Raw genomic sequence first — 27,229 nt, forward strand, 5'->3', positions numbered from 1 at the left:
TGCCATTGGAGACTAATTCTTAAGTTAGAGCCCTGCGAACTGATGCATTCTATTGTCTTTGACCACTGTGTAAAAGTCTTTAAAAGTCTTTGAAAATAGTAGTTAAAAGTCTTTGAAAGTCTTTGGATTTGTTTGATATTTAAGGCTATATGAACCCGGAATTTGTTTGGTATTTAAAGCTATATAAACCCTGATAGATGTCCATGTCTGTGTTTTCTTTCTGTAGGTAAGCCTGTAGACAGCCCAGCCCAAGTTATTTGGCAGTATGGAAGGCCATATTTCGTTCTACCTTTTGTGTTCATTCTACGCTTCATTCAAAGGTACATGTAACATTTCTCATGTATGTCTGACTTTCTTTTTGTCTTGCTTTTATGAAACATACCTTTTGGTCTCTACAATCTTTATATATTTTAAAATTATTTGCAGCAAACTCAGGAATGTTCCTAATGAAACAAAAACTAGATCCTTAAATGAAATGGCCCCAATGTGAACTATTCCTGGATAGTTTTTACAATGATCCAATCCTTCATTTGTGGGGGGAAAAAGCTGTTTATTAGTTTATTTGTATTGGAAACAAATGACATAAAATGTCAGAAATGACATGTACTTACATATCTGTACATAAAATAAATAACACTCACATGTCCCCACTAATTTTGATTAGCTTGAGAGAAAGAAATAAGAGAACAGTTCTTATTGTAGACTAAATTTCAGTCACTATTAGTGTTGTAATGTTTGTATCAAGTTCAAAGATGTATTTTTGGACTCGATGGCAGTAATGTGATATTCAATGTCCGTTAGTCGGTTAATTTCCTGACATTGTGGATGAGTGTTTTGGTTGCAGTCACCATCTCCTGTTAGTGCTGGTGTGATCCCTTATTTCTTTCCATCATATAATTCCCCTACAATATTTTGAAGATTGAGATTCCACCGACACATTTAAGGTTTTACACTCTCCTCAATTTTTCCTTAAACCGAAAGTTTGGTATGTGTTATTCTTTTCTAGCAATGTTGTAAAATTCCATCAATTGATTCTTATATTTCTACTTATACTCTAGATCACTTTTGATTCCTATATCATCAGGTTTTTTTTTAAATTTTCATTGTTAGTTTCCCATCAACCTCCAATGTGCTATCGAGTTTGCCACGAGATGACAAGGAATTTCTTGAAGATCAAGATCTGTGGTTTTCTGCCTTGCCCTTTATACTGTTTGTTCTGGCATTCTGTGTCACTTACTGCCACTGTTTACTGGTGGACTTCAAGACCTACATATTCAGCAGAGTTCTGGCTGCACTCTTTTCCTGGTGAGTGACATTTTATAATCATGAAAACCAGTGCTCCACAACTAGGGAAAAAAATAAAAATTAAAATGTCATTGTGTGAATTGTTCTGTCTGTGACTCGTGACTTGACAAAGTACAAATAAAAGAACCCTTGTTGCTAATTGAGTCAAAGATGGTAGGCATATGGTAGCAGCAAGTTACTTCTCTCACAATGTAGAGAGTGTGATCCAAAAGTGGCACAGAAGATTGAAAAGTGGTTGCCAGATCTGCATGTGGCAAATATGCCATTTATAACCTCGAATAGCTAAATAACGAAGTGGTCAACCTTTAAAAAGTACACAACTGTTTGTTAAATTAATGTTGCATATTATACAGTATGTATTTCTTAATGCCACATGTACAGTGTATAAGTATGTTCTAAAATGTATATTGCATCAGTGTGTAACAATAATAGTTGTAGTCATAATTACATTATTTTTCACTTCCACTTTGTCTCAATTTAGCAGTTGCTTAAACAAATGTAGGTTTTTGAGGCTTAAAAAGATATGCCAAAACTAGAACAGTTACTGTATTAATTTCATTTCACATAGTATCAAACATTTGCAAAAAGTATAATACATGTATTGTTTTCTTCTGCAAGGCTTCCAGAGTGGATGATTTCACCTGGAAAATACCTCATCATAGCTTGCGGTCTTCTGGCTGTAACATCGTCTTTAACTTTGTGTGGGGCCACTGGAATACTCATCTCATTCGTCTTAATTATGATAAAGGTAATTAGTCGGTTAGAGTGACAGGATTTCTTTTTAAATAACCAAACATTGCATTTATTTATTTAATTATTTATTTTGTGAAGAAATTATCACACCAAATTTAAAGGAAAAGTAAAAAGCTCAACAAGTGGTTATAAGCGCTATAGTTGTAAAAAGCTCAACAAGTGGTTATAAGCGCTATAGTTATAAAAAGCTCAACAAGTGGTTATAAGCGCTATAGTTATAAAAAGCTAAAGTTTGTTTAGTTTAAGGACATCACTAGAGCACATTGATTTATTAATCATCGACTATTGGATGTCAAACATTTGGTAATTCTGACATATAGTCTTAGAAAGGAAACCCGGTACATTTTGCCAGGGATTTTTTTTATATGCACCATAACACAGACAGGATAGCACATACCATGGCCTTTGATATACCAGTCGTGATGCATTGGCTGCTAGTTATAATGTCAGATGCTATGAACAAAATGGAGGGGAATGATTAGTTGATCCCCTAACTTAGATTATGGGGAGTGGTTTAAGATGTAATATTGATACCATATAAATTCACATGCTAAGGGGAGCTAACAAATTACTGTCCTTGAATTCGTGTCAGGGGAGTACTAATGGGCGCAAGATTAATAGCTCCCTTAACTGGTGAGGTCTGGGTAGAGGTATAGCATAACCGGCCTTGGTGGTGTCGTGGTTAAGCCATTGGACATAAGGCCGGTAGGTACAGGGTTCTCAGCCCGGTACAAGCTCCCACCCAGAGCGAGTTTTAACGACTCAGTGGGTAGGTGTAAAACCACTACACCCCCTTCTCTCTCACTAATCACTTACCACCAACAACAAACCCACTGTCCTGGACAGACAGCCCAGATAGCTGATATGTGTGCCCAGGACAGCGTGCTTGAACCTTAATTGGATATAAGCACAAAAATAAGTAGAAAGAAAAAGAAAGGTATAGCATAATTGGCCTCAGAAGACCAACACATTGTGGTTTGAGAGATAAGGACTGAGATGTGGAGCTGGACAGCAAATGAAAGTGAAAGACAAGTGTTATCAGGATAGGAAGAACCCCATCCAACCCCTTTCCTCAACCTACCCCCAGATAAAAACAACAGCTGAATGACAATAAACCTCTCATTGAAAATGGCTGGCACCAAAAAGACAGGCATTTATTAATGTTATAGAAATTATTGAATAATGGCACTGATGTCATTAGGTACACATACATGTGTCCAACAAATTGTTTTTAAAAGTTGGATGTCAAGGTGTAAAAAGAAAGAGTTAATTAATAATAAGATTGTTGTAATCTATCTGTGTGTTCATATAAAATATTAATTGTTTTAGTTAAATGATTGTATCAAGTTTTATTTGGTCAAGTTTCAAATAAAATTTCATTTATTTGGTCATTTCAGTTACTATGATTGTATCGAGATTCATTTATCAAGTTTCAATTTTTTTAATATTAATCATTACAGTTACTACGATTTTATCGAGATTCATTTATCAAGTTTCGAAAAATATTTATATTAATCATTACAGTTACTACGATTGTATTGAGATTCATTTATCAAGTTTCAATTTTTTTTATATTAATCATTTCAGTTACTACGATTGTATCGAGATTCATTTATCAAGTTTCGAAAAACATTTATATTAATCATTACAGTTACTACGATTGTATTGAGATTCATTTATCAAGTTTCAATTTTTTTTTTTTTAATCATTTCAGTTACTACGATTGTATTAAGCTTCATCTCAAGTTTCAATTTGTTTAATATAAATTATTTCAGTTACTAGGATTGTATTGTTTCACTGTGTCACATTTTAATAAGATTATATGAATAATTTCAAGTACTATGATTGTATCAAGCCTCATCTCTGTCACGTATAAAATATTTATGAATCATTTCAGTTATTACGATTGTATCGAGTTTCTTCTGTGACACGGCTGAGAGAGGATCGAGCAAAACTGGCGTACTTCTTCCTCATACTCATGCTGTGTATGTGGTTGATGGCGCTTAACATTCCATCCTTACTGATGTGGGTAAAATCTCTCAAGTAAGTACCAGTGTTTCCCCCAGGATTTTTGTTCAGAAGGTTGGCAAAATAGTTTGATTGTAAACTGAGCCTCCAAAGGTGGCGAAAATGGTAGGGGGTTCAGGGGCATGCTTTCCCATGAAAAAAATGTGTACTTTCAATTGCTTTTAGATGCATTATGGAGTATATGTGGGTGTCATGTACACTTACAGAAGGATATATTTTAAGATATATTTTAATAATACTGTTTATTATTATCAATTATTACATAATGAAAATATATCTGCATTCTTATTGGTCAAAAACCAGTCACATGATCATCCGTAAATAGTGATATTGCCCCGAGATGGTTCCACCGGTCCATCAAAAGTGATATTGCCCTGACCAATGAAGATAAAGATGAAACAAAATTCTATCCAATTAAAGCCGCACACCCTAGTTCCATCCAGCGAAAATAAATTATAATTTGGTTAATCTACAAACCTGTAACACACTTAGATCACGTTTTTATCAAATGGAGTAAAAAAGCAGGTTTTATATCAATAAATACCATGGGAATCCCCATGTCCCAATTGCTTGAAATAATTTTGAAAGTTAGTATTCTGATGTCACCGGTAGATGTCGCTCGAAGCACAACAATGCCTACGTCACGACAAATTTCACAGACTTGGGGTGCGTTCGTTTCACCTCTCCTGGACATGTTCCAACTGTTCTGTCCTGGTTGTATCCCCTCTCCAGATATCGTAAGACTTAGCAAAATTATTGATTTTAAGGGTTTGAGGGTTTGTAACATTTTGTATTGTGACACTTACTTGTCTGAACTTTATTGTTACTGAAAATGTTCACGAACTGTGAAGAAAAATCTCACAAATGAACAACAACAAATCGGATGTTGATTGCACGAACCGTGCACGAGAAAACAAACCGAACCAAAATGATAACGGTCACGTGATATACCAACGTCTGTGACATTGAAATGGAAATATCCCCTCTAAAAATAGAATGGACCTCGCTTGCTTAACGGTTTTTTCTCGACAACACATCTTGTGAAAAAATGCAAAAAAATGCATTTCGTGGTTTTACAAACATCAGGATTACCAAAAAGCACTTCAGGTGAATGGAAATGTGTATTCTAAATAATAAAATGTAAGTAAAGTGCAATTTTATTTGTGAAAAATGGGGTTTAATAGCGAAAAACAACGCCGTAATGGTTAACAAATAAACGTAACTAGGGTGTGTCCCTTTAATGAGTAACGTCAACTGCTAATTCTAATGTAAACAAACACAAGCTTGTGACAAAACGCTTTGCTGTCCTTCAGCAAAAAAATAAATATCTTTAGTCATACTGAGTTTAATTCCGCAAATACGACCAAAACAAGGTCAGTAATCAACAAATTGTGTATGGTATATATCGCAGATTTAGAAACATACATTTGGAGGGTAATCGGTAACTGTTCAGTATAAATGTATGTTCAGATTTATCACATTTTGGGTTTTATTTTGCTATTAATATGATTTTGACACTCTTACTGGTTATGTCTCGAATTTGATTTTTTTTGTCTTGGTAATGTTTCAGCTGTTTATTTTCGCATTCCTCTGCGTGTCATACAACATCATAGGATTACGTGACGTCACGAAATCCCATTAGTTTTAATGCATTGCGGGAAATTATAAGCGTTCTGATAAACAAAGCAGGGATGTACGAGTCTCATGGATGAAATTATGTAATAAAACAATTATTGACCACATTTCAGGCAATATCATGTTTTATGGACCAAAGAAATTGATATTGACTGAGGCCGTTATATCAATTTCTTCGGTCCATAAAACATAATATTGCCCTCAATGACGGTCAATAATTGATAAATATTTGCATAATGTCAAAACAATAATTTGAAAAGGAAGTATAAAATTATTAGTACACTGCTAGCACACCTCATTCCCAATGGGGTTTTTTTTGGTAATTCTTTTTGTAATATCAGAGTTTATACGAGTCATGGATATCCTAGACAGTCATGGATTTGCAAATTAGTTTGATAATGTTTTCTCCTATTTAAAATTTAGCAAGAAGAGATTGGCAATTTGCATCAATACATTTGTAATATTATTAAATTATTTTGATGAATTTACCAAAATCCTTAAAAATTACTTTTTTAAAGTCATGAAAACTGACATTAAAAAATCATAGAAAGTCATGAAATTTGATTAAAAATAAAGTGCATAAATTCTGATTACATACAAGGAATTTATTTCCATATTTTCCTTAACAAAATGGCCAGCTGTCAGCTACCAAAAAACCGCATTGTCATTATAATATGTTATTTTTCAGATACAATCTCCGACTCTATCCTGATCCAAGTAGGACAGCTGGAGTTATCCTCCCTATCATGACAATCCTGATTCTTGTAGATGACAGTATCTACAATCTCAATGAGTAAATACATTTGTTGTTTTTACACCCGTATATTATCTAAAATTTAAGATTCTTTACATTTGGTTATTTTATTAAAAAACATGTATGTAGTGAGACCTTATATTCCTTTCCTTTTCTTTTTCATAATTTCATTTCCTGTGTACTTATTTTTGTGCTCATATCCAATTAAGGACCAAGCACGCCATCCTGGACACATATCTCAGCCATCTGGGCTGTCTATCCAGGACAGTAGGTTAGTCTTTATTGAGAGAAGAGGGTGTAGTGGCCTTACACCTGCCCAATGAATTGTTAAAACTTGCTCTGTGTGGAAGCCAGTACCAGGTGGTGAACTCAATACTTACCAAGTCTGACAGCTTAACCAGAATTTTCCTGTTTTTTTGTCAGATTTCAGCTATTTTTCAGTAAAATAATTTTCACAAAGTAGATTGGATCTGAAATGCCGAAAAATTACCTATATTTAGCTATAGTAAAGAGGTTTTTCTTTTCAACATAACCTGTCCTCAAACTAGTGCATATTCCCCTAACAATAGTAGTCTGGTTTGAACATCCCAACAGCCAATAGGATGGCCTAAGATTCTTCTACTGTGCACCCCTTCCTGTCCCAGTCACATGACTATAACTTTCTTCTTTTTCCTTCGCTCTTATGGTTTGGACGTCCTGGGTTTTTGCTCTGTCATAATCTGAGCAATCTATCCTTTTTACTTGGTTTATTTGAGACTTTAATGTTTGTAACACATTTCTAAATGTTGTCACTTTATTATTGTACAATTATTTTGGTTGTAAACACTTTATTTAAAGTGTTCTTTCCAAATTATTAATTCTTATGTATGCTGGTCAACAGTTTCAGAAATATTCTCCAAAGCTTGTTTAAGATCAGTTCAGCTTTGTTTTCTAAATGGGTATCACATCCCGGTGCTTAACCACTACACTATCGAGACCAGTTCTTTTAATAGTTTTATTTCCTCCTCTATTTTTCAGGATCCTGTGTCAGGCCTCCGGCTGGTTGATTCTCATTGTCACGGTGATATCACAAATCTACTCCATGGTGTCTCTGTACAGACTTCCTTACATGATCATTGCAGTCATCTTCATCACCATCATACCTAAAGCTTGGAAAATAATCACAGACCTGATGAATCCAGAAAAAAGAAAAGACGAGTAGTCAGTGATCTGTCTTGTTTTCCTCCACATTCCGAACAAAAATAAGAAAATAATCACAGACCTGATGAATCCAGAAAAAAGAAAAGACGAGTAGTCAATGATCTGTCTTGTTTTCCTCCACATTCCGAACAAAAACGAGAAACATCAGCTTATTTTTATGTGTTTAAACATGTTTTAATTAAAATGTACAACATTTTTTATAGGTGGTAAAAGGATGTGTGCGCATGACAAATACTTTCAGATGCATTTTAATTAAGTTTTAAAACATTGTATTGCTTATAAAAAGATATATGTGTGTATGATTACTTTGAGATAGTTTGTTGAGTATTTCTGTTGATTCAAGTACAGTGTCATGTGACAATATATTCCCTTGATCTAATCTGCAATTTATTTTGTTTCAAAGACAGGATTGCATAGCATTTAACCTACTAAATGGGTCAATAAAATACTGCTGAACCATTCTGTATTGCATAATGAAAGTATTGTCAGCTGCCAGCAGTGGCCCAAACTACAGTGTACATATAGAACATATGGCGATTTCATCTATAGCCTACACAAAAAGTATTGTGATGTTAGCTGTTACTCAGACAGTAAAAACAATCAACTCACTGCAACCTCTATCACATGGGCTGCATTCAACCAGACTGAGCAGAAAAACGTCTGCTAGACTGGTTTAGGTGCCCAATGTTAAACCAGATGGCCACATCGGGAAACAATCTTTTTAAATGTCAGTACCGATGTAGAACATAACCTCTAAACTGGGTATCCTTTAAAACTGGACTTTGTCCAATTTAGAATGGTTTCACTGGAACTGAATTATGGCTTAAATTTTATCTATTTAAAATATTTGCAAAACATCTCGGCATTAGCTGAAGAGGAATATAGAGACGGTGTATGTTCCAAGTCGCATAATCTAAGCGATTGCCTTTAGTAGATCAACTGCTATGTGACCATGCCTTTAAGTAAGTGTTTCATACAGTATATGATTGTATATATATGCCTTCAACTTTTGTACATCTTCACATTTCAAGCCACAGTGCATATATTATAACATTGATGGTGCTTTATAATTTTGTTGTGTCATTAACCAAGTTTATTGTCACTTCTGACATAATAATGGCTTGGCTGTGATTGTTCATGTTGTATACATACTAGACAGTGAAAAGATAAATAAAATCTTTGTTGAAAGAGTTGAAGACGGAACTTTAATCTCAACGTGAGAGACATAAATTGACAGTAGTGAATAACAGTTATTGCCGTCATAGTTTAAAATTCTTGAAAACAGGAATGTTTATTTCCATTTATTTCTACTTTGCTCTGATATCATATTATGGGCATGGGTGTGTGTGTGTGTGGAGCTTTAACAAACTCCATACTTACTTTGAACATACATGAGGTTAGGAAATAAGGAAATGTTTTATTTAACGATGCACTCAACATATTTTATTTACAGTTATATGGCATCGGACATATGGTTGAGGACCACACAGATATTGAGAGAGGAAACCCGCTGTTGCCACTTCATGGTCTACTCTTTTCGATTAGCAGCAAGGGATCTTTTATATGCACCATCCCATAGACAGGATAGCACATACCACAGCCTTTGTTACACCAGTTGTGGTGCACTGGCTGGAGCTCGAAATAGCCCAATGGGTCCACTGATGGGGATCGATCCCAAACAGACTGCACATCAACGCTTTACCACTGGGCTACGTCTCGCCCTCATATATAAGGTTACATTCATGGGTCCAAGTATACTGTATATTCATGGTGTTTGAGATTTTCAGCTGAAAGACTTGACCTGGTGACCATATTCATGAGCCTGAAGAGTATGAAGTTAACATTAGTTTGTTTTGTTTAATGACACCACTAGTGCACATTGATTTATTAATCATCGGCTATTGGATGTCAAACAAATGGTAATTTTGAGTCACAGAGATGAAACCCGCTACGTTATAGTAGTCATATGTGGAGGATTTTAAAAAATGTTTCGGGAAACTAAGTTTGAAAGACCCACCCAAATAAAATGAACTGGGGTGATCATTATAAAAATGTTGCTGTACCAACAATGCTATTTTTTTTCTTCAAAATACCACCATCGTTGCCCCATACTAAATTGACAAAGTTAAAGAACAGACAATATGGAAAGCTTTAAAAATGTAACATATTGAAATTGTCAGTGTACATGTAGGAAACAGGTATGGTTTATGTGTGATAATACAAAATGCATTCAGGTGAACTGGCAAGACCCCTAAAATAATATTAAAAATGTAAAATTCTTTACCAATTTTCATTGACCAGAATCAAAATGACATTTGTGAATTCCACAACTTTCTAGGATTTCCCTGACCTGTATGAACCTCGAAAGATTCTTTTAACAAATTATTTGTCAGTATGTTGCAATGTTTATTGGTTGCTATTTTCTTCATAGTATCATGATCTATCTCAACAAAACTAGAAAAAAACTCACAGAAAAGTAACCAGATTTTCAACCCTCTGGATGTCATAGAAACGATTGTTTCCTGTAGCATGTCTACGAAATCATGGAACTGAAGGTACAGTACCCATATCATGCAACATAATTCACAATCACCGTCATTCTGTGATGCCCAATAGCTAATGTATATTTTTGTGTGGGGGTGTCATTCAACATTCATTCATTTATTTGCCTAAAAGCTAAGTTGAAAACCATGTGTTGTCTATAACTATTTTAAAAAATAATTCTGTTTAACTAAAAGTTACTTGCATATGGCTACAGATTTTCTGATCAAAATTGCTATTAATTTTTAACATAAGCATAAATCCTACGTAATCACATGATTCAATAAAAACGTTTCTGATGGGCAGAGGCGGAACTAGGGAGCACCCCCTAAATTTTGCGATAGATATAATTTTATGATATATTAATTTTAATTTTTTTTTTATATGATCCATCTCCAAACCTCCCCCAAAGTTCCCTTGGCATTCCACCTCATGTCACCCCCCCCCCCCCCCCCCCCCCCCCCCAAAAAAAAAGGAGGATTTTCTGGATCAGCCACTGATGGGTTCCAATATTCTCAAAGAACTGAAAAAGTGTTTCCCATAAAATTTGAAATCCTGAGGCCTGAAATTCAACCTTTTACTGACAACTCGAACAGTGTCAATAGTTAACAAGTTTATTTACTTTAAATAAATGCATATGAAAGTGAAATGAGACTAGAAAACAAACCTAAATAAATTCACTATATAATCTGAAATCAACATTATCAAAACTTAATTAAAGAGACAAACAAATGCCAAACATTGGCATAAAACTGATGGTATCCTAAGCATAGCTGAAGAATAAGTCAAGTGGTTCACACAAGAAAATATACCCACCCCACCCCCAACATTTAAGAAATTTATCATCAAAGTGATGTTCAATTTATGGTACTGATATTTCTTTTCTTTTTTTGTTTTCATGTATCATATCTTATTGATATTACATACAATAAGTCCATATACAGTTACAAGGTTGACAAAATAAAGAGGTCAACATGATATTGCAATTATAAATGTTACAAAATTTCAGATTAAAAAATATTTGTACATTTTGTGAGATACATAATTATATATATATATATATTTTTTTTTTTTTACTGGCGTCGTGGTTAGCCATCGGTCTACAGGCTGGTAGGTACTGGGTTTGGATCCCAGTCGAGGCATGGGGTTTTTAATCCAGATACCGACTCCAAACCCTGAGTGAGTGCTCCGCAAGGCTCAATGGGTAGGTGTAAACCACTTACTCCGACCAGTGATCCATAACTGGTTTAACAAAGGCCATGGTTTGTGCTATCCTTCCTGTGGGAAGCGCAAATAAAAGATCCCTTGCTGCCTGTCGTAAAAGTAGCCTATGTGGTCCTTAACCATATGTCTGACGCCATATAACCATAAATAAAATAACATTTCTTTCTTTTTAATTATATTTTTAACTAGAACAATAACATGTTTTAAAACCAAATAACACAAACACTTATAAAAATAAAAAAACTGCATTCCAGGTGAAAATCATATCGGGAAGCAAGAACTTGACATTTTCTCAATATCTTGTTGAAAACCTTATTTTTAGGTTTTTTGTATTGTATAAACATTATGTTCTAAACAAAGAACTTTTAATATTTAATATGTTTCAAATGAAATAAAAGTATATTAAAACAATATACAGGTATTTGTTGTGTTTTAAATTAGGAAGTTATTTAAAATAGGTAGCCATTGTAATCACTTTCCCAAACCATAATTAATCAGTAATGAATTTGTAAAAATAACTGATGCAGACAGCACAATATCTAGTAAAATAAAATAACACATGTAGAGAATTGTAAATACAATTTTTTTTTAAAGTTTGAAGCACTAATACGCAGTAAATAAAAAATAATTTACTACAATAACAAAATAATATTGATTGTAACAAAGATAAAATTTATACAGATATCTTTCGATCGAAGGTATTTATCAATGTTTTGGCAACAGCATGATAAATATTTATGAGCACTTTTAATTCCCGAGAGAGATTTTTTCAAAAACCCCATCACCATCATCATTTGTTTACTTTTCAAACTTGAAGAACATTAATCTGGGCTGCAAAGAGACAGTAAATGAGTTTTAAAAAAATAATCTGAAAAATAAAATAAATGAGTCTTAAACATAGAAAGTACATATATGTAAAGATCGTTGTCTTAAAAAATTAAAAAATAACAAACCGAAAAGATAACAATATTATGATAACTGGAATGTGTAAATAATATAGCTAAATTACACAGTAGCTAAAAATGTTGATATGAAAACACTGGTGTCAATATTCAGAGTTCCATGCCACCATCGATCAGGAAAGTAAATAATCTGTAAAAAAAGAAGAAGAAAAAAGCAACGATGAAATTATTGTTAATAACATGTTAGTTGCTGGTTAAAAAATTTGAATAACTATAAAACTAAACCAAATCACAAGAGTGATACTCTGATAGCTCAAATTACAAGTAACTGTCCAACATTTACTATTTCCCAATAACTAAATTAACTACCGGTAGTAACAAGAATTGTAAGAATTTAAAGGAAACATGTCACGTCACCTATATTTGGCACCAACCATGTACAATTAAATAACCTAAAAAAAAAAAAATTACTTAAAATATCTCCGTAAAAAAACCTGAGATATGAACTCTTAGCGGAAATTGCCGATCTTTAATGAGCAGTGCAATCACATGGTCCGTGACGTCAGAGATGGGTCGCTTGATCTGAAGCCTTACACTTAAAAGCATTAGTCCGTACCATTCATAAAGAATCTAAGACTTGCACAGAGTTTTCGTTTGCAAAAGTTTTGCCGTATCAATTTGAGCTGTTAGTAAATGAAGAAAGCCACACATTTACTTACAACAGTGATACTTAAGAAAAAACGGATAGCGAGTCGGAGGGTGGAGAAACCGATGGTGCCAGACCAGACCGGTCGACCAATTTACAGCCAGGAGCCCGAAAGTAACCCGGAGACAAAACCAAAACCGGGATGCTAATGCCGAGATGTATACTGTTCATATTTAGCATAAAGATACACCTCGGTATGATGTATTTAAATATGTAAAAAAATATAAATGTAGGACAAACATTTTTTTTTTTTTTTTTTTTTTTTAAATCTCGCATTTTTCATGTTCGGGCTGTACATAATGAAATCTGTATGCACAGTGTAAACAAACGCTCTAATTTACGACAAGGCGCTTCACTTTCATTAACCTGACTTGTAAAACAACATAAATGACTTGAGAGTATAATCAACTTTTAAACTAAATATATTTCAATTTGCATCAATAGAACGAAATGGGGTTATAGTATTTTTCTCTCATAAAAAAAAAGTAGCATATTATTAGGCCTATTGGTAGGGTGCGTTAGAGTAAGAACGACCACTCACGATACCCAAGTGATAATTTTCTTTTCTTTGGTACTACGTAATTGGTCAGTTTTGTAATTTTAGATGGGAAAGTCTACTTAATCAAGAGTTTTACAGCATTATTTACAGTAATGAAGCAGGGCGGCTGATAATGTCCATTAACATTGTACTATAGTTGCAACAGGTTACGCCACAATACCCTGTGATCTTAAAAAAACTGGCACGTATTTTGTAAGTACGTGGTAATCACTTACCTGGTCGATACCCTGCAATATACACCTGCCAATCAGGAATCACATGTGCAGGCCACGGAAAGAAAGGACCAATTAACCAAAACAACACTCCGATTCTCAAGTCAGCCCGTGGATGAAACATAATAGTTATTTCGACACCGACAGTAGTGGTTTATTTTGTATTGAACTTCGTGTTACTTTGGGGCTTCGGGCGATGAGGAACGAAGATTAAAAACATTATTTAAAATTATTATTGTTTTCTACACGTTTTTAAAAAAACATATTTAAATACATCGTACTGAGATGTATCCTCATGCCAAATCCCATGTTTGTATATGCCATATTTAATTACTTATTGACGTTTCCTTCTTCGGACGGTGAATACAGATTTTGTTATGTAGGCCTACAGCCCTAACATGAAAAATCTTTTTTTTTCCAAAAAAATAAATAAATAAAAATTTCTACATTTTTGTTTTAACATATATAAATACATCATGCTGAGGTGTATCTTTGTGCCAAATATGTACAATGTACACCTCGGCATTCGCAACCGAGTACTGTTTTTGTCTCCGGATAACGTTCGGGCTCCGGGCTGTAAACAGGCTGACACCAAAGTACTATGCGGTGTTGGTGTCCAATCTTTTCTTTTGCGATAAAATACACGCATCTTTCTTCGGATACAATCCTTTGGAAAACCATAAAAAGACAATCCCGATTGTTTAAACTGTTTATTTTTACACCCAAAGGCCGCGCAGTACAGCACTGTTGACTGAAAAGATCGTAAGCCCCTTACTCCATATATAAACAGTTAACAACAATGGAAGAGTACAGCGGCTCTGACGTCACTTCCCTTTTTTTTCCGAACGCTCATGAATAAATATGCATAAATCGTACTTTGATACTGATTAGCGTAATTTCTTCATTTTAAGTTAACTACACGTATTTTATTGTTATAAAGTTATTTGTATATTATTTTTATATCATTTTGCTTTTAAAATGAGCTATAATATGGTCTCGTGACATGTTTCCTTTAACCAAAGCAATACATGTCCCTACTGGGACCAACAAATTGTTTTATCTATATTTCAAAGGCTTTAACACTGACAAAATTGGGGGATAACTAAATCACCTAGAAAGTAAAACTTGATTTTAACTATATGATAAAGCTATATACAAAATTTCAGCTCTATATCTTGAGGTAAAGTGTATAAAAACAACAGAAACCTATATATGGGGCAAACAGATAGAGGATGGACAGAGAGACTGACAGAAAAACCTGAAGTCCCCTTAGGTTGGACCGGTAAAGGACTTGATAACATGATAACAAATATAAATCAAGCATCATCAAATAAAGACAGAGTTTTTATTAAACACACAAGCAGTTAAGCTAGGGGTGGGGTGAGAGTGTTTTTGTGTGTTGGCCTAAGGTTATAAAATAAGTTTCTCTCTTTTGTTAACAAATTTATGTAACTTGCAGTAACTTCTATATTAAGGAAGAAGGCAATGTTCCCTGAAAACAATGCTTGCCCACTATATAGTAAAGAAGTCTGAATATTTTATTGTGAAAAGACTGGAGATTTCCTTGAACTAGTTACCTCCCCTTGTTTAATTGTACACTCCAGTGGTAATCTCCAGTGGTCAAGTTTCGGATACTCCTCCACCATCCAGTGTAATGTGGTTCGATTTGGGTCAAAGTGCGGCTCATCGTTTGGGGGATACATAAACCATCTCTGAAACAAAGTTACTCATTTAGCACAGGTGTCAAATGTAGCTCAGCAAAATAAATTCTAAAATGAATTAATAAATAAATGAATGACTGAATATAGCCCGAGTACTCTGTAGAGGGCTAGACGGACATTTGGACAGATCCCCCAACTTCGTGTAAGGCAGAATCACCCAGTGGGCGATCACGTGACCTACGTTACGATATAGGTCAGCGAGCGTTGTAATTCTTGCGACTGAGTGTCACAAAGTTTAGCTGAATGTGGGTGCTGTCAGATTTCTTTTTGTAGTGTGTGTATTAGTGATTAATGTGGATTTTTAAAATCAAGTAACTCGAAAATGATCGATGTAAAGGTATTTGACATCAAACATAAGATTGTTGTGGTGTCAGAGCGGGAATCTTTGACTACCGTGTGGTGGGCAGCGATTGCCAGAAAATCACTTAGCTTGGTCTCTGATGCTGAATATCTGTCCAAATGTCCGTCTAGCCCTCTACAGTCAAAGAGTATTCGGGCTAGACTGAATATATAGAAGCAAGATGTTTTAGGAATCCAACCAAATGAATATATGATTGAATGAATGAATGAATGAACATAGTAGCAGCATGGATGTTTGTAGAAAGTTACCCAAATTTCCAGTGAAAGTAAGATCAAACTACATGTATAGTCCGTCCCACAGGGATCGCATTTTTTTCATACTATGTAATTTACTATAAGTTATTTATTTTTGAGCCGAATGATTTGTAAATTGCACACACAAATTATATTTCTTTGTTATTTCCAAAACACTTTTACTTGTCTTCTTATGTCAAACCAAATTGAAATTATTTACAAAAAAAATACATTTTAATCGAATGATGGGATGGACAGTAGATAACCTTGCATATTTCCCACTGATAACTTGTACATTAAAGTCTGTGCTATGTGCTAACCAGTATATGAGATCATGCATGTTAAAGATTCCTTGCTGCTAAGTGGAGGAGTATAGTCAATAGTTGGGTGTGGGGTATGGGAGAATTGTGGAGAACTCGCTTAGGTATTACGATTAACCATCCTTGTTTACTTATTGTATTTTTCGATGTCCCATCAAAGACTCTGATATGTGCTATCCTGTTTGTTGGATGAAAATGACAACCACCAAAAAATCTTTAAAAATGTGCAGAAACTTTTAAAAATGAATGCTAATGAAATAATTTAGTTCCGCAGGAGATATCGCTTCTTATAATCTTGATTGGTCAAATTTTAATCACAAGACAATGTTTTGTTATGTTACTGTGTTTGTTTCAACGCTAAACCTACTATTAGTGACGTCACGCCACTGCCGTTCTGCTAGTTAACAAGTCTACCGCTGACATTAACCCACATTACTGACAATGTTTACAACTGTCGCTAATGAAAAGAATGATAATGGATGATAAAAAGAATACCCCCCTCATGTCTTGTGATATCATAATTTATCAGCACTCGTTGATAAAAGTATAAAATCCTCGGCAAGCCTTGGATTTCATACTTTTATCAACTCGTACTGATAAATTATAATATCACAAGACACTCGGAGAGTACCTCTATTAACAAAAAATCATTCCACCTACTTTTCTGCCAAAAACAACTTCTCCAAAACCTGGTCCATGGAAGTGAAAAGGAACACCTGTGCCAGCTCCTAAAATTAAAGTTGTGAATTAATGTTGATCTGTGTGATTCTGTTACTGATTTTCCATTGATTCCCAGGCCAAGAATGATTATTTCAAGAAAAATCAAGATTGATTTTTCAATAATGCTCTATAGGTAGTAATTACTCTCAGAGACTAGCAAATAGCATCTTATCCAGGTCAAAGTTTGAGATTCACCCAACTTTTGATACAGCACTTAAGAATGCTTCCTGTTATCTTGACCCCCCCTCCCCAATTTCTGTCATATATTTGAAGGGTGAAGTGTTGTAGTTTTTATGTCTGTTGTGTATATGTTGATTGAAACGTTGCGTGTAGCAGTTATACCAACATAAGTTATTGTACTTTAGGGGAATTATAACGAAGCTTTTCTGATATTCAGCCAGAAAATAAATATATGTAAGTCACTGCAGTCTTACCAGCTAGTCCAAAGCTGTAGACCCCCGTCATACCAGGCACGCGGTAAGGTGGTGGCTTGTACACATTAAAGAGCTCTGCAAATTCTGTGTGATTGTTGTCACCAAACCAATACAGGGTTTCTAAAAAAAAAATGTACGAAAAGGTTTTTCATGGATAAATGTTTGTAAAATACTGGTGTTATGTGCTTTAAATAACATCTATTGATTAATTAATTAATAATTTGTTAATTTATTATTCATTCATTAACAAATATAAATTGATGCCTCTTAATATTTTGCATATTCAGGTATGTGCTGCCATTACAAAGAGGGTTATGCTTCTGGCTGTTGTTTGTCAACTGGAGATATACACAGATATATTTGATAATTACAGTATTCTTGTCTTATGATAATTATGACTGTCTATAATTCTAATTGCATATAATATGTACCCCAACCATCACACCGACTGAAAAGTCCAGGGTCCAATTTCACAAAACACTGTAAACCTAGTTTTGCACGTAAACGTAAATCTACAACTAAACCACAATTCTTATTACTACTAATAGTACCACTAATATAGTTTGAAGTTCACATATTTTAATTTCTTTTGTTTTTAAAATGCTCCATTTTCCATAATGGTGTAATTTTCTGTGTTAAATAAATGCCAAACACGTGTAAACATATGGCTGGTATAACCGCTAGTCACAGGTGTAAACTTATGATGTTTTGTGAAATGGGCTCCAGTTACAGAATTCTTTGAGTAAAAAAAGTAATTATTATAAATATACATGTTCCAAAATTAATGGACCAAGCCAGATAACATAATGGTCCACTACATAACATTAACACCCAGAAAATATCCAACTTGCAGGTAAATATATGTATCTATCTATCTATTAATAAAAATTCATACTTCCTATATCCAACTAACAATATTTTAATTGACAGGTTTCACGGCAATGACCTTACAGATCTTTTGACAATTTATTTTTAATCTGACTCAAATCAGTCAATTTACTTGTCACTTAATGTCCAACTGGAAGGAAACGTTTTATTTAATGATGCATCAACACATTTTATTTACGGTTATATGGCATCGGACATATGGTTAAGGACCACACAGATATTGAGAGAGGAAACCCAGTCACCACTTCATGGGCTACTCTTTTAGTTTAGCAGCATGGGATCTTTTATATGCACTATCCCACAGACAGGGTAGTACATACCACAGCCTTTGGTATGCCAGTCATGGTGCACTAGCTGGAACGAGAAATAGCCCAATGGGCCCACCAATGGGAATCGATCCTAGACCGACAGCACATCAGCTGAACTTTGGTGCCAAATAAGTGGGGGTTTTCCAGTCGGAGATTGCCGAATCCATAAAAAATTAAAATGTTTTCATTGCTCAAATAAAATATAACTTTTATTGTTTGTATTAAACATACAAATGGATACAGGTATAGGACAAAATAGAGGCTGTAAAAAATACTATTAAATTATGTTACGGTAACCGTCGTAAATGTTTCCCGTCGTAAATGTTTCGTCAGTTGCTTTTTCGTACACAACGCGGCCTGTTTCCTTTGATGTCCAGTGGGCAGACTAATAGTTGTGGGTTTTTTATGTGTGGAAAAAAGTGTGAATTAGTGGAGTTAGGTGCTGGAAAATATAATAGGGTGCTGGAAAGAGGGGCGGAAACGTGAAAGGAGGGCAGCAAAATGCAATAGCAGGGCAGGCCGCCCCGCTTAAATGGAGCCGCGACAACACTGTATTATTGTGTATATGTAAACCGGTTTGATCACAGAGTCAAGTTCATTGAATAAGCATGATATGAGTTCATTGAATAAGCATGATATGAGTGAAATCTGTCTTTTCTGACTATGTCCTGTTCCTCTTTCACCAATTTAAGAGGCATTACATGTAGTTTACATACACAGAGAAGTCACTTTCTAACCAATGGAAAAACGTTCAGTCTAAATTTAAGGTCTGCCTTCTTGGATACATTCAACACCACTGGCACTGACATTTCACAGTTTCCAAAACATCATTATTATAATTCAACTAGGCACCAGATAGTTAATATATTAGACAGCTGAAAATATATTTAGCATACATCCCATCAGTCTCTTTATCATGTAGTCCAGTGGACATTAATAATTTTAAATACAACAGAAATTGTCTAAATGAGATTTAACAGAGACTAACAAAATTACTGCATCAATATACAAATTTTCAATAAATCACAAAAAATATTGTCTGAACATAAAAATAACACGGGGGCCCGTTGCCAGGATTTTGAGAGGGGGGGGGGGGTCATCTAGGCTTATAGTGAGGCACGAAGTCCATCACATGATGGTGCAAAGCACCAGAGTTGCTTAGGAACACTAATTAATAGGTGTCCGGGAGCATATTGAAAAAAAAAAAAAATCAGTTAACAACTGCCCCTTGTCCCCCCACCCCATACTGGCTACGGGCCTGTAACATACGGTATATCAAATGTGTTTGTCCTGACAGCAATAGAATAATCTATAAAAAGTCTTACTCTTTGTATAAGAATACGTATTTGCAGAACTCAGTCGGATTTTCTTTGATCCATACTTGGAAAGCATTGACTTTTTTCTGCACATATCTTGAAATTTCTGGAAAAAGAAAAACACTATAAACTAAAACAATGTTTTCAATAGAGAATTAATCAAGCTACCATTTCGTATCATATTTATGTCCCGAGTGAAATAAATTTCAGTTGTCACGAGCTTTAGTGAGTGACAATGAAAATTATTTCATGAGGGACATACACAATAAGAAATGGTAGCAAGTTTAATATCTTATTTATTACCTACAATCGATCTTAATTGCCATTGGCTAATTTTGTATAAAAAATGGCTAATAAAATTTGCAAGTGGCTAAAATTTTAGCCAAGCCTGAAATATAATAATAATACCAAATATTCAATTAGCGTAATAGTGATCTCGTGACCAGCAACGCAAAACAGTGTCATCCAGAATTAATACAGCATAATAATCTTAGCTTATTTTAATAATCACAGTTATTCATTTGAATGACATGTATAAAAGCAAAGTCTGAAAGATCTGTAGCTTGTTATTTCAACTTTGTAGTCTTTGAACCAAAGTAATAAAAATGGACCGACAATGCGTGTCAGTTTCAATACACATGCTAGTTCAGGGCCGAAAGACAAGTAAGGCTATCCTTGGCCGAGTTCATCCAGACCAAGCAAAAAAAACCCCCCAAAACCCCTCTGCTAGACTGGTTTATGCTGTCCACATTGGGAAGGGAGCACAATTAAGCAGCCCGACTAAGGTTGGTTTCGGGCGAGGGTTGCATTTGGTGCTATTGAATTTTCAAATGTCCCGTAGGATTTCATTCAAACAGAAAATGGTGAGTAATTTTGTGGAAGGTAATTTTGATGCATAATTTAGAACGGTTCATCGAAACTGAAAATGGAGCTACATGTAATTGATTGATTTGACTTACCCAGTAGTTGCTCGAAAGGTAGCCCCTTCCTACAACTGAAGATTATAGTTAATGATAACATGTAGGCTGTTGGGATATTCAAACCAGTCCATTGGGAAAGGGGGGAGATGCAAACAGGTTGGAGGTCAGGTTAAGTATGAAAAGAAAGTTTAAACATGTTTTTATTGATACAAACTTGACTAATATTTAATTACTTACAACCTTTTTTGTCAAATTTCAATTTTGGCAAATTCAAATTGATCATCCTAATAGCTCTAAATTAATTTTACGCAAAGTGAAAAAAGTAGGTACATCAGAAAATTGGATCAGTGGTTCAACATGTTTAAACTGATCCGTCATTGCAGTCATTAAGTCACTGGATTTGAGACTAGCGGAGTTCATATCCAGATACCAACTAAAACCGTGAGTGGGTGCACAGCTCTGCCAGAAGGTGCAAAGCCACACCAACAACCTGTTTTTCACTGAACATCTGTGTCCTCAAAGACAGCCTAGATAACTAAGAACTGTGCCCATAACAGCAAGCTTGAACCTACTACCTGGACATAAACAGGAGTTTGTTCAAAATAAATGAGTGACTAAATCTGCAATGTGCCAAATATATACTTACGGTATTATCTGAAGCACCTCTGATGACAACAGGCATCTTATAAGCATATCTAAAAAGAATAATTCCTCATTTTTTAAAAAATCAAGATCATAAGCTAATCCAGGTATTTAACATTCATTTGTTTCAGAACTTCTTTTTACACCAATAGTGTAGAAAATGAGGAAGGTGCATAAGCCCCTCTTCTCAGGTCTTGACCATTTTTTTTTTTTTATGACTAAAACATCTTATATGGTCAACCCCCTGGCGACCAAAGTTGACTGGGTTTCTGCCAGAAGGTAAAATGCCACCTCCCCCACACACATGCACGCAGGCACACACACACACACACACACACACAATGTATTGACCAGACACCGGCATACATAAAACAGATATCACACACAATACTAATTAATCTATCGAGACAAATTAATCCTACTTTTACCAGTCTTCAATTTCTCGGTCACAAGTCATGTGACTAGTTGCAAAAAATTCTTTAAGGATTGTCGTCTGCTAGCATTTCTTTTAAGTTCAATGAAATCATTTAACACATTGTTAAATATTTTAGATAACGTTTGTTCATCTCGCATGTGAACTGTTACAGTAATTACAAATCATATCTGTTTACAGTCAAAAGTCGGCAACTGTTTTTATTGTTGGTTACGTGGTCACAACGGCACAGCATTTTCATATCACGCAATTCATATCTACATTTTAAAATATTTTATTTATTTTAACGCATAATATAAACAGATAATTTTTCCATATATAAGTCTAAGTTAGGACCCAAAAATATATCGACACAAATAGAATATTGACTAAATTGTATCAACTAAACCGAGACCAAAATATGATAGTTAATACCCGTTTTGGCCAGGACCCTGCCAGTCGTATAGACACAAATGACACCATAGTGTTCGACTGTAGATTTAAAAATCTTTATAAAGTTTCTAAAATATCAAAATGTGTAAGCTAGTGGTTTCTGTGTTAAGGACATACTTATCTACAAATTCTTGCTGAGTAAGCGAGCTGGCTTCTCTTATGTCGATACTACATGGTCCAGGTTGTGCTAGGAGCAGTTCCTTCTCTGTTGCCCTTCAAAGTACATAAAATACATTTTCATTTCAACTTATTTTCGTGCTTATATACAATTAAGGTTCAAGCATGCTGTCCTGGGCATACACCTCAGCTCATTTTAATTGCTAATTTTTATTTTATTCAGTGGAAAGTAAGAAATTAATGACCCCTTCATGGTCCATTACTTGACGTAGTGAGGGGCCTTGTATGTCTCAATGACCCAGAGAGTTATGCCGGAAGAGTTTAGGCTCCTGTCAGGTAAAGTAACCCTAACAAAAACTTCGAGTGCTGAAGTCAGAGGTATTGGGCTGCAAGACGCACTCTAATAGACCACAATAAAATGCACATACAGCTATTTATGACTACACATTTGAACAATAATGACATGATTGGTGTTCGCCCTGTGATGACTCATCAGGCAGGTGAAGCACTGGGCTCCTTACCTCAAGGGAACTCATCCTCAGGTCCTTCCTGCCTGTCTCGTGGAGCCAGGAGACGAGGAAGTAAAACACTGGCCAGACAAAAACTACAAAAAAATCCTCGATCATCATAATCACAAAAGAGCTTCAGCACTTTATGCACGAAAACCAGATCAGCATATGTTGTATCCAAGAATCTCATCTGAAAGAATCCATGAGCTTCAAGGTTAGAGGGTACCAGATCTTCAGAAGTGATCGCAGTGAAAGAACCAAAGGTGGGGTTGTCACTCTGTTTAGGAACAACATCAGTGCTACTGAAATCATTAGATATATGGAGGAAGCTGAAATGACTGAGGTCAAAATCAAAACAAAAGCAACCAAGTTTCACATTGTAAACTTTTATTGCCCAAATGACAAAGAACTCTCCCTTGGTGATATCCAAACCTCAGACAGTAACTTTCTCCTAGCTGGGAACTTCAGTGGCCAATCCCAGAACTGGGGATACAACAATATTGACAAAAGAGGAGAGGAGATCAGGGGTTTATCCAGGTGTTGTATGGTACCGAACACTGGCACCTTCCCAAGGTGGAACTATAAGAAGGTCAAATGGGAACTTTTCATGATTTGCACTAATGAACTGACCAAAGACATTGAAGTGCAGGGAAGGAATATAGTGAAGGAATTCAATCTCCAAATCATTAAAGCTGCAAAAGAAAATATTCAGTATATACGCTCTTTACTGGAATGACAAACAGCACAAGATGAACTGAACCCGACAAGGGAAGAAGCAGAGACCAACTCCAGCCAAGACAACAAACTAAGGCTCCAGCATGCTAAAGCCAAATATTTGAGAACCAAGCTTGAATCCAAAAGAAAAAGCTGGAGTGAAAAAAAAACATTGCACTCAGCCTTGAAAAGGACATCACCAAGTTATGGAGGCTTACAAAACTGTTGAACAAGGAAGAATCCCAAGGATAAAAGATCACTCTAATGGAGAATGGAAATATAATCATAGGTAACAAATCTGAAGACCTTTTTGCAAAGTCCAGGAAAGTGACATTATCATCAACCCAAAAGTCTTGGTGGGTACCTTCGTGTAGTGTGTGTATTATAATGATTAATATGTGAATTTTTTTATCAGGGAGCTAGAAAATGATCGATGTAAAGGTATTTAACGTCAAACATAGGATTGTTGTTGTATTACAACGGGAATATTTCACTACTGTTTGGTAAGCAGCGATTGCGCAGAATTTATATAGATTAGTCTCTGATGGTAACAAGAGTATTGATAACTGTCCAAATGTCCGTCTAGCTCTTTTACCGTCAGAGTACTCAGGATAATGTACCATATATACTCTCACCCTGTTGAGTCATTGTCTCTGTTAAGTTATGCCATTCGGGATTTCCCCCCTTTTTAAAGTAATATGCCGCCTACCATTTGTTTATGTTCCAAGTCTCACAGTAAGATGTGTAGACAGTCAAGTAGCTAAGACATTTTAAGTATGTCCAATTCTTTGTTACATTTTGCCGTAAAAATTCTTTTTTCTACACAGGAACCAAAATAAGTACAAAATTTAACACTTGACCCGGCTGTACGTCAATTAAAACATTTGTAGTTTTCTTAATGTATGACGATTATGCCCAAAATATATATCGAAGTGTCGTCTGCATGTGTATGTTTATTTTGACGTACTAGTGAGTGACGTCAGTAAAAATGTGAGGTCACACATCAATAGTTTTTCTTTGAAAGCTTAGCAAATGAAGGTGCTAATATTCGAAAACGTAAACCAAGGATGTAGATCAATAGAAGGAAGGAAATATTTTATTTAATGACGCACTGAACACATTTTATTTATGGTTATATGGCATCAGACATTTGGTAAAGGATCACAGATATTGAGAGAGGAAGCCTGCTGTCGCCAGATCATGGGCTACTCTTTTCGATTAGCAGTAAGGGATCTTTTATATGCACCATCCCACATGCAGAATAGTACATAGCACAGCCTTTGTTACACCAGTTGTGGAGCACTGGCTGGAATGAGAAATAGCCCAATGGGTCCACCAACGTAGATCAATAGTTTTACTTTTAAAATACGACTATTACTGCAATATATATAGTCAGTATTATATTTGAATAAATATCAAAAGGATATTTAGATAAAAAATAAAAATAGAAATAACCAGCTATTTAAAAGAAAAAAAGAAGAAGTTTGTTCCACCTTATGTTGGAGCAATATTTTAAACACCATGCAGCAATCTGCCGACCGCTAAAGGCCACTGCAGACCTTTGCAACAAGATGCAATTTTTTTTGCATGAGACAAAAATCGTACGTCATTGCATCGGGTGCGCTAGCCTGTGATGCAATTTTTATTTCATGCAACTGAAATTGCTCCAATCAAACGTTTGATTTTACTACATGCAATTGCATCTAATTGCATGCTGTCGCAAACCTTCAATGCAGCAAAACATTGACACAATAATTTAAACTGCCAATGAACGGATAGATGGTGATCACATGACTCAAAATGGCAGCCTCCAGCAGCATGTGGTCTACAGAAAAAGAGGATAAATTAGTGGTAACGTGGCAGATAATGTCATGTTGTTTTGACACAGCATCCTCTGAATAGAGCTCAACAAGACTAATTGGGAGATGCATCTTGCAGAGATGGAATCTATGCTTGGAATACCAGGTATGTTTATATAGGTTTTCTACACAAATTGTGTGGTTATATCCTAAAGGACCAAAAAGCATGTGGGACAAATTCAGTGCTACTTTACGTAAATTCAGTCTTTGTCATAACAAATCTGTTGTAGAACATGACTGGATGGCCACCGCCCAAACAAAAACGTGGAAACCCCCCCCCCCCCCCATTTTGACTGTCACGTGATCACTGCTAGACTAAAATTGATGGTTGTCGCATATGTGTGCAGATCAGTGCAATGAGAAAAAAAGTTGCTTGCAATCATGTAATTTCAATTGCACGTGACAAAGTTGCAAATGTCTGCGGTGGCCTTTAATCAATAAAAATAATTCTAAAAACAGTTCCTTTTTTATTGATTGCTTCAAGACATAAATTCAACCATGCAAATTAGTTATATACTTTGTTTTTATGACATAAGTAAATGTTAATAGTTAAGTTTTTTTGTTCAATGAGTGGGGTAGATCGATTGTAAGTATGCGTGTACTTTTGACTGCATCAAATATGTAGATTTTCTGCATTGTTGGTTCAAGTAACAATAAAAAAAGTTCTTAATAATTATAATAAAATTACAAAGCAGTTTTAAAATATACTAATACAATTATTAAGCACCTTGAATCACCAGGGACCCATAGGGCCTACTACTTGAGGCAAGTGAATGGTCCTTTGGCATAGGAAAAACATTTGGGGTTATTTTAATGACAATTTAGTGGAAATATGTATAGGGTAAATGATAAAGGTATTTTAACCGAAAATATGGCTCAAATTTAAAAACATTTCACTGTGTCCATTTTTGTAAGTCTTCTGTCAAATTTTTGCTAAACAGACTTATTTCCCCTTTAAAATTTCCATTTTAGGGGGTTGGCAAAATATTCGCCCAGTCTCCCCCCCCCCCCCCCTCTTCATTCATTCCATATACAAGCCCCATAAAAAAATCCCTCTTTACATTGATGAGGGAGAGGGGGACGGGACGGATATTTTTCCTCGTTTTTAATATCATTCTTGTACGATGATGACGGATGAGTCCGACTAAATTCCACCCTTTTATTAGGAAATTTTGTATGACAACGTACCAGCCACCATCATCGATGATTTCATTAGATTTAATACCAACAAAAATAAGAAGTAAAATTATCTCTTGCATCATATCACTGCACGAAGCTACAATTTTATGAAGAAAACCCCCAAAATTAAACGTGGACCAGATAGCAGTCGCCACATTTGTACCATAAATGCGGATGATGTAAATAAATTACGGCAATCAATCATCAGTGTACAATTAATAAGAAACTTTACCAACTGAAATAAATGCCAGAGAAATAAACTGAGTGTCCAAATGATACTATAATTCTGTACTAACGTCAAAAT

General features: G+C 35.1%; 2 protein-coding genes across 2 annotated transcripts in view; one reads left to right on the top strand and one right to left on the bottom strand.

Annotated features, from left to right (window-relative positions):
* LOC121378961 (GPI inositol-deacylase-like) overlaps positions 1-8,863 on the top strand; it is an 81,734-nt gene extending 72,871 nt beyond the window's left edge. Inside the window, exons 22-27 of the mRNA XM_041507372.1 lie at positions 227-320; positions 1,111-1,305; positions 1,924-2,053; positions 3,956-4,101; positions 6,410-6,514; positions 7,493-8,863. Coding sequence (XP_041363306.1) covers positions 227-320; positions 1,111-1,305; positions 1,924-2,053; positions 3,956-4,101; positions 6,410-6,514; positions 7,493-7,676 — 854 coding nt within the window. The 3' untranslated portion in view covers positions 7,677-8,863. The remainder of the gene's footprint in view (positions 1-226; positions 321-1,110; positions 1,306-1,923; positions 2,054-3,955; positions 4,102-6,409; positions 6,515-7,492) is intronic.
* A 3,141-nt stretch (positions 8,864-12,004) lies between these two features.
* LOC121378964 (jmjC domain-containing protein 8-like) lies at positions 12,005-27,074 on the bottom strand. Its single transcript, XM_041507374.1, has 8 exons — positions 26,935-27,074; positions 22,665-22,760; positions 21,687-21,735; positions 20,130-20,226; positions 17,609-17,728; positions 17,115-17,182; positions 15,397-15,531; positions 12,005-12,532 (listed from the first exon to the last, which is right to left on the bottom strand). Exons 1-8 carry the CDS (start codon positions 27,006-27,008, stop codon positions 12,446-12,448), a joined length of 726 nt encoding a protein of 241 aa, XP_041363308.1. The 5' UTR covers positions 27,009-27,074; the 3' UTR covers positions 12,005-12,445.
* Between the last annotated feature and the right edge of the window lie 155 nt (positions 27,075-27,229).

This window comes from Gigantopelta aegis, chromosome 8 (genome assembly GCF_016097555.1).
Source record: "Gigantopelta aegis isolate Gae_Host chromosome 8, Gae_host_genome, whole genome shotgun sequence".
NCBI lineage: Eukaryota > Metazoa > Mollusca > Gastropoda > Neomphalida > Peltospiridae > Gigantopelta > Gigantopelta aegis.